The sequence below is a fragment of the Atta cephalotes genome (genome assembly GCF_000143395.1).
Source record: "Atta cephalotes unplaced genomic scaffold scaffold00034, whole genome shotgun sequence".
NCBI classification, from domain to species: domain Eukaryota; kingdom Metazoa; phylum Arthropoda; class Insecta; order Hymenoptera; family Formicidae; genus Atta; species Atta cephalotes.
In genome coordinates, this window is record NW_012130098.1 from 1736779 (window position 1) to 1745496 (window position 8718).

At 41.3% G+C, this 8718-nt stretch overlaps 1 protein-coding gene across 1 annotated transcript in view; it reads right to left on the minus strand.

Annotated features, from left to right (window-relative positions):
* Positions 1-1914: 1914 nt before the first annotated feature.
* The window catches only part of LOC105621531 (pituitary homeobox x), a 43826-nt gene continuing 37022 nt past the window's right edge, over positions 1915-8718 (minus strand). Inside the window, exon 4 of the mRNA XM_012203003.1 lies at positions 1915-2736. Coding sequence (XP_012058393.1) covers positions 1915-2736 — 822 coding nt within the window. The remainder of the gene's footprint in view (positions 2737-8718) is intronic.

Below are 8718 nucleotides of genomic sequence, written 5' to 3' on the forward strand. Positions count from 1 at the left end.
CTTATAAAAATAGGACATTTTCGTTGATTACGTTAACGCCTCTCTACACAATCTTACACAATCAAGGATATATACGTATAAGTTAAACACTGTCGTTGGAACGATGAGAGTACGAAGAGGAAGAGGAATCGACGGACTTGAAAAATCCAATTGCACGCGCCGCGCGAGGATACTGTGAATATTGTTTTAAGTAATTATTCGACAATACTATAATTCAGATTTATAACGTACGCCTAATCGATAGGATGCTCCTTGCTCCATACACTGTACAACGCACAATCCGCTTACTTACAACCTATAATATTTTAGTATTCTGCTGAATAATCGTTATTATCGTCATTACAATGTAACAATTTTTTGGTATACAGTTACGCTCGGCATAAAGAGCCGGCGTTCTACTATACATATATCTACAAAATAGTGAGTACGTGATCCGCGAGAGATCTTTGTTAGCGCCGTTGTTCTTAAAAATTAATCCCCGTCCCTCACATTTTACATATGAAAAAAATTATTAAAGCATGCAGCATACAATCAGCATTAGTTTACGCTATATGATTCTTTTAGAGAAAGCTTTTTCTCGTTTTTTTTTTCATAATTATACTACAGCGTAATTTTGTTGCTTTATCGCAATGTATATTTATCGTGTATAATATCGTATTCGAATAATAAATATATCGTGTTTAATTAAAAATATTAAAATGAAAATAAGGAAGGGGGATTAAATATACTTTTTATCGCGGCGAAAGTTTAACATTTGTACTCCATTAACTTTTATCTGTCTTGAGGAATATGTGAGTTCATCGACTAGTCGAACTTGTAGTTTGCCAATTGCATCCAACGTAGCCGATTACTCGCATAATACTTGTATTTACAACGTAGTCAAATATTTGCAATTGTATGTTCTGTCAATTCTTCTATCGTGATAGACTGATTCTTTACCCTTTTGCTTTACCCTCAATTTTTACGAAGATCTCGAAATTGAAGATTATTAGCTGTCAGAGAAATTTAAGATTCGCAAATAAAATATTTCTATAATAATTCTATGACGAAATTTGCATCGCATCGTTCAATTTCAATCAAGTATTAATTAATAAGTATTAATTAATAAGTATTAAAGTAATTCAATAAATGACTTCGCATTCGATACTTATGAATATACTTATAAAGGCATGTGAAGAAGTCATTACTATATATTTTTAATTAACTACAATGAAATCGTTTTTGCGTTTTTCGGCGGAAATATAAATGTGATATCTCTGAATCATTTTCGTTTAAATCAAACATTCAATGTTTAATGAAACAAAACGAGATTTCGCGACAAATTGGGAGAAGCTGGACAGCGCCAACGCATGAATAGTCGATAAAATTCTACTGGCCTCAATCGTCATCCCGCGGCAAAGACAGCGTCTGTGAACCGGATGCGATCGGTGGCGTCGTCCAACAATCGAACAACGATGGCCAGTAGCCGGTGGCGGTAGTCGCGTGTTGCCAGTAACCAGTCAATCCGGTACCAGTCCCAGTGGCCGTACCTGGTCCCCCTACACCGACTCCCACGCCAATACCACCGGCAGTAGCTGCTACCACTTGTTCGGGATTCACCATGCTACTCGCCTCGATAACACCTCGCTCGTCCACTTCCATCTTTTGGTCCGCCGCAGCCCCGTCCTCATCATACATAAGATAATGCGGATGCGAGGTCGTCGACGAGGGCGTCGACGATAGCGTCGGCGAGGCGGCGGACCTAGGCCTGGGTCACTCTTGCGACCTGAGCTGATTGTCGCTCGGCTGACCTGCAGCGGTCGCAGCAGTGGCGGACGGAGGCACCACTTGATTACTGCCGCCGCTGAGGGAACTTCCAGAATTTGGATTCGTTACGCTGTGATGATGGGGGCTAGATGTAGCCCCCGCTTCGCCTCAGACCTGGGCCCTGGCAGTGGCGTTAGCGTGCGCCTCGGGACCGCCTGGGGAATGAGGGTTTGCTCCGGCCGTTGTTGTTAACGCGTACTGACAAGCGCTCAAACCGCCGCCACCACCACCGCCACCGCCGACGGAAGACGCTCTCGAACTTACGGGACTTATACTTCCGGCTGTGGTACCGCCTGTAGTACCGCCTGCGAATGAGCCGCCACCACCGCCGCCATAACCACTGCTATGCTGTTTCGCCTTCATTCGTAGCGACGCGATGCTACTCGATGTCATCACTGTACAGGATTCGGGCGATCGATGGTGAGGCGTATAAACCGGTGGTCCATATGGATGATGCGGTGCCGCCGGCGCCGCGTACGGACACGCCGCGCCGGACGCGGCGACCGGCGAGCTCGCGACACCGAGACCAGAACCCATACCCGGTAACATGGATGTGGCCGCTTGACCGACCGAAACTGACATGCCACCCACGTGGCTGCCTGCGACCGACGTCGCTGCGGCGTTAAAGGGATTCACTGGGCTGACCTGAGCGTGATGATGATGATGCGATGCCGCAGGCACAACTGAGCCCAGAGTGTTCATCCAGGGAAAGCTCTTGCCGCTCAACGGCGATGGTACTTTAGCCGCCCAGTTGTTGTACGTGCTATACGAGCTGTAGAGAGTGTCGGGATCTGGGAACGGTTGAGTGATGAAGCCGTTCAGACTGGCTGTACTGAAGCCCGACTTGAAATCCGCTGCGGCCTGCGCAGCGGCGTTCATCGCGTTACGCTCCTTCTTTCGCCATTTCGCCCGCCTGTTCTTGAACCAGACCTGCAAACAGAAAAACAAAACGTTGCAAGAAAAATGTGTCTGTTAATTATAATGTGTAGAATGTTATTTGAGAAAGGATCTCGCAATTATAAGGAAATTTGTGTTCCGGTAAAATGATCCAGTTAATTTTCATATATAATGTAGCTTATAGTGTGATGAAGAAAAGATGTAGACACAAGGCTTAATAATGGATGATTTTTGAATTATGGTGCATTAAAGATGTGAACACCTCAGTGAACACAATTGATTTATATCTTTAATGTACCATAGTTCAAAAATTATTCATTATTGAACCTTATGTCTATAACATCTTTTGTTTCTTGTAAGTTACATTATACAATATATGAAAACTAATTTATTTCATCGGGACCTAATTTTTCATATAATTAGTGCAGGGCTTCTTTAATAGAGAGATATCGATTATATTTTTCGATATTTCCTTTCTATTTTTAGCATAACCAATATTTTAAAGAGATAATTTTTTTCATGATGTACAGATGCTACCCTCCGTTCCCAGATTTTGTTTTTAACATGTACAGCTCATACATTGAGAATAAACGGAGAAGAAAACGGAGGGAAGGCACAGCAATGCGTTCCGTTTTCTTGCCAGATTTCGTGAATGTTCGCATGCCACGGGTTATTAGTCACGAAGAGAACAACGAGCGGTGGTTCCGTTCCGTGGTAGACGGTAAGCGAGTCTTGAGACAAATAGCAAGAAAACCCCGGCGAGCTTCTCCATCCTGAAATATGACGGCGTTAATTCAAGGCGGCCCTTCTCTCACGCTCGATACTACGGTGAACGTCGTCAGCCGTTTCCACCCTCCTTATCCCTTCGCTCGCCCTTCAACCTCGAACCTACCAGCGTCCTCCGACTCTCTTCAGTACCTCTCTTTCTTAACGACGCTCGTCCCGTCGCATCGTCGTCCCTACTCGCCCCCAACAATTATACGGGTGGTTGCGCTTAGATACCCGTCGCTCTCGCGTAACTGTAAGGCAAGGGGAAGGAAAACGCGACATACGCGAAGGGTCGTGGTGTAAGTATTCGATGAAGAGAGAGTTGAGTAGCTGGTAGAGAGAAGGAGCAAGATAGGAAGAAAAGGGGGAAAGGTACTGAGGGTGAAGCAGGTCGACGGAATACTCTGTAAGATGGATGGCCTTACGATCACGCCGTGGAAACGCTAAGAGGCGCGACGGGTCATTGAAAGTGGGGGCGGAAGACTAGCTAATGAAGAATAATGTCCTTTCCTCTCAACGATTATTCTTGGAACTTCACTGTAACAGCCCGAATTTGCTAGTAACCTTCATTGTATAACCTAACGGAATAATCGAGACAATAATGGTGGATAGATGTGTAAAAGAAAATTGGAATTTTAACCCTAACTGGTGTTCGCGGGTTCAATGTACTTTAAATTAATGTATCTTTGCTTAAAGTTAACATAATTGAATAATTTTTTTCATTTAATGAAGGTCAAATTAAATCCGAGGAATATAAGATTATGTAAAATAAACCTGCGTAAAATTGTGAAAAATATTTATCATAAACAATTTTTCACAATGTAATTGACAAAAATGTTCGAGGCCTACGAATCGATTAATATAAAAGCTCACTAATTCACACGCATAGCTTTGCATCAATTTTCTTTAAAAAATAATATTTATCGTTATATTTCTGTGACCATTATAACAGTATTTATACGAAATTAATACGATGTTATTGGTTTTTGTTAATAAAAAACGACTTACCTTTGATCCACCCTGGGAGATATACGTAGGTGCGAATTTTTTTCGCATCGGTAAGCCGCATGAGAAACATCATTGGATTTTACGAAGCGGCCTGGTAGCCGCGGCACTATGGGCGACGACGGTAAGCCAGGAGGGAGTAAATTCGATAGGACAGAATGGTACGGCGGGCGAAAGATGCCGCGACTCGAGAATCAATAAACTCTCTCGCGCAAAGGCGCAGCGTGTACACACAAGATGCCGCGCCCATAAAGTTTAACAGCGTCGCGGAATCTTGACTGAAGCTATCTGCAATGACCCAGGAGAATCTTAACGCTTTTGATTCGTAAATCCATCGACGAACGTACATACATATACTCGGAACTCGAGTGAAAGCTATCGCTTGACCAACTGGATTCAACTATATATTGATCAAATGATCTGTGAATCGTGAGAGAAATCGCGCTTGAAACATAAATATACCAACGGGCACATCGCGCATTCCGATAATAATTTATGATATAATTAATTAGTATATTATGTTAATCTCATTAATAGCTATTTCCAATCCAATTTGACGAATATTCACAAAATACTGACGTATCAAGCTACGATACATAAAATCTGTGTTCACACAAAATTGCATGTTTACTGTAGTTGTGTAATTTTTAATAAGTTAATAAATTTAAAGCTCCATCAAATCGATTCTCATACGGTAACGTCGAAAACATCGATATTGTAGGCAGTAACCCAGTTGATGCGATAAATCGAATCCATTGTTTTTCGTCTGGCGACTGACTCGGAGAACAATGGTCGCGTCACATCATTCGAGCAATAAAATCTCATCAAATCACGACCCCTCGCCACCGTGTAAGCCTCCATTCGGTCTCTTTCTTCTTCTCGCTCACGCACGCGTTCGGCTCAATCTACGAAAGCTTATATAAATGTAATGAGACCGTGACCGGGGATGCCTCATCAATCACACCCCCGTACGGCCCCCTCTGTTCTGTCGCATTTCATCGTCGGCGTCGCTCTTTCCTATGGTCGTCTTCCGCGCCGCACATATGTCTACCGAGTCTACGTAGACACCCGTGCTACATAGACATCCTCGAATACCGCACCGGCCCGTCGGCGGTAATCCCGTGACTTAACATCGGGCTCCGGGCTCTCCGGGTAACCGCGATTTGTTCCATTGCGCTCAGAAGTTGCGCGCCACGTCGCGCCGTTAGTTCCTCGGTCAAGAGAGTCTTACAACCGAGTCTTACCGAAGCCCGGCTCTTGAGTAAGGCCTATCTAAGTGGAACAGTTTTCAGACGATATTCTACCGAACTGGGACATCGTTTTATTGCATCAATTTACTACACTGTTTATAAATATGCCCACAATGAATTTATAATTAAATCAAATCAAAATTTGAAATTGCTATTTTGTTGATAAAATTAACTTAAAATATCTATTGTCCATTTTCGACTACAAGTTTGCGAAATAATGTATATTTATATAAAATAAATATAAAATAAATATAAAATTTAAAATCGTTACTATCTGTCTCTTTTAAATTTTGCAAAACATTTTTGGTAAATAAATCAGTAATTTGAAAATAGGTTTTATGTAAACATCATATGTTTTAGAATAAAAATTATGACGAATAGCGATTATTAGAGTTGAAAGCAAGTTATCGCATTTGCATTATTCGCAAAATCTATATGCGAATAAATTTGTATTGTTAAGTCTTATCGATGACTTGGTTACATTTAAGTACAAATTAAGTAGATATAAAAGCCTGATATTCTTTCACTTCATATTGGCACAAAATTGAGTTTTTTTTTTGTTATAAAATGTAAGAAACTTTAAAGCACTGTTGCGACATGTAAACACCAAAAATTTAATCTGCCGATATAGCTTACGTTTTTTTTTTACGTTTTTGTGCGTCTAGGTTAACGATCTCGTTCATTTCGTGCGAAACGTTCGCGTGAATTCGTGCGAGTTCGCGTCCTTTACAAGATGAAGGAGGAAGGAGAGAGAAACCGAAGGACGAGCTAAAGGAGGAGGCTGTGAGAGACGGTAGGGAGAGAACCTGACATTCTCTCTCGTAGGGTGGAGATGGTGATGGTGGTCGCACTAGAGGGGAACTTCGAGGGGGAGTTTGAGAGAAGGTTAGTCGTGGGTGTAGAGAGACAGGGAGAGACAAAGAGAGAGAGAGAGAGAGAGAGAGAGAGCATGGACGAGGAAACGGAGGTGGAGGAGGATAATATTGATCCCCTCGTAGCCCCGCCCCTCCTCGCCCAACCGACGCCATCATTATATTATCCACCATCCCTCCGATTCCGTTTCCCGACGTATCATACACCTACGACCTCTCGAAACTCGCAAAACTATCCTGGTCGTGCACGCGCGTTGTCTTGTATTCCTCGAGAGGGACTTTCCAAAAAAAAGAGAAAGGCACGGAGCTATTCTTACATTCACCGTTGTATTTTTTGCCTATCCTGTTTCTTAACTTTCTTTCTGCTACCCTTATTTCGCTCTTCTTCTCACGTCGAAAGAATAGAGACAGAGAATAATTCGAGGAGGAGCGTTGCCGTGGCCACGGAGGATCGTGGTAGGTTTCCCGAAAATCTTGCGAGGACCAGCGCGCGTGCGAAAGCGCCACTTCATTAAAAATAAATTCCGTGAAGGAGCCGACGGATATCCAAGGGCTTCGCGAGGATTTCACGCCGCAGACTCGCTTCCTCATTCTCCCTCCCTCTATCTCTCTCTCTATGTCTCGTTCCTTTTGCCTATCCATAATTCGATGCGCCTTTCGTTTGTCTCATGAAACGTTACCTCAATGTTCCTCATATTTCTCTCCTCTCTTCTTTTATTGCACCGTGAATTAGTTTTAACCTGTGCTTATCTCTTTTATGTTTTTAGCAGAATTTTTTATTACAAGAATTTTCGGATTTTCAAATTAATTTAATTTAATTTAATTCAATTTAATTTAATTTATTGCAAAGCTATATGAAAAAGACATGTTGATGGAGTAATAGACATAAAGTATGATATAATTAATATAATACAATAGAAAATAGTAGCTTGCAAATGGTTAGCCGTAGGTTCAGCAAAATTGCTGTTGAAAAGCCTATCAGTAACAAAATTAGAATAAGATAATAATAAGAGATAAACTAATAGCTGAAAATACATCTCGCTTGAATACTGTAAATATTAATCTTACATGCAATATAATTTGATGTTTTTACTTCATAAAATCTTCATAAAATGATTTTTAAACATTACTAAAAATTTTTAAACATTACTAAAAAACTTTATAATTGTATGAAATGTACGAAATAAATTATATACATGCGTCAGAATATCCAGACAAAATATATTGAAAAATTAAGAATTAATAAATCTTGCTTTATCTCTTGATCAACATATATTTAATACACATTTAATATTTAATAGAAGTATATATCATAAAATTTTTACATTTAATTTGTCAATTTCAAAAGTAATTATTTCTTTACTTTTTGCTTTTCAGAATTTAATATCGCGCATCATATATTATATCGCATATGTCATAATTGCGACGTTATTGAATATTCATTATTAACATTACCGCATTATCACTATTCAAATAGCCTTTATTTCATCATTATCTAATTTGGTCGTGTTGTATTACGTTAGAAAAATCATAATTGCCGTTACAAAAAGGGCGAGCAATTATTGCGGTGAACAAACAGGTGCGACATCGATATTTATGCGCCGAAAACACGACGGCGGTGGCGTGACACCACTTCGTTAAAAGTAAATTCCGTGAAGTATACCGCCGGATATCCGGGGCTTCGCGGGGATTTGACGGTGGTGCGAAGGTGGAAACCTTTTGTCTGTCGGGAATAAGCGGTTCGCCACTCGTAACTTTGAACTACTCCTACATCTCTTTGCGAAAGCTCTCGCGACACCGTCTGCGATTTATAACAACATCCGCTTTCTCTTGCCTGCGCCATCTCGCTGGGGGCGAGAGAAAAGTTCATGTCACTACTAATTTCTGTCGATATTCTTGAGCGCCTGCCATTCGCTCAGAACCAATTAATCCCACTTACAGTTTTGCGAAACAACATCTCAGTAATTTTTAAGTGCTTCATCTCGCGAGAAAATAAATACTTTCGGTACACGAAGAAGGCAGCTGTTCGTTATGGCAGACTCGCTATGCGCTTACCGCGACCATCATGGCTGCCAGGATGAATTCTCCTTCCTCTCTCTCTCTCTCTCTCTCTCTCTCTC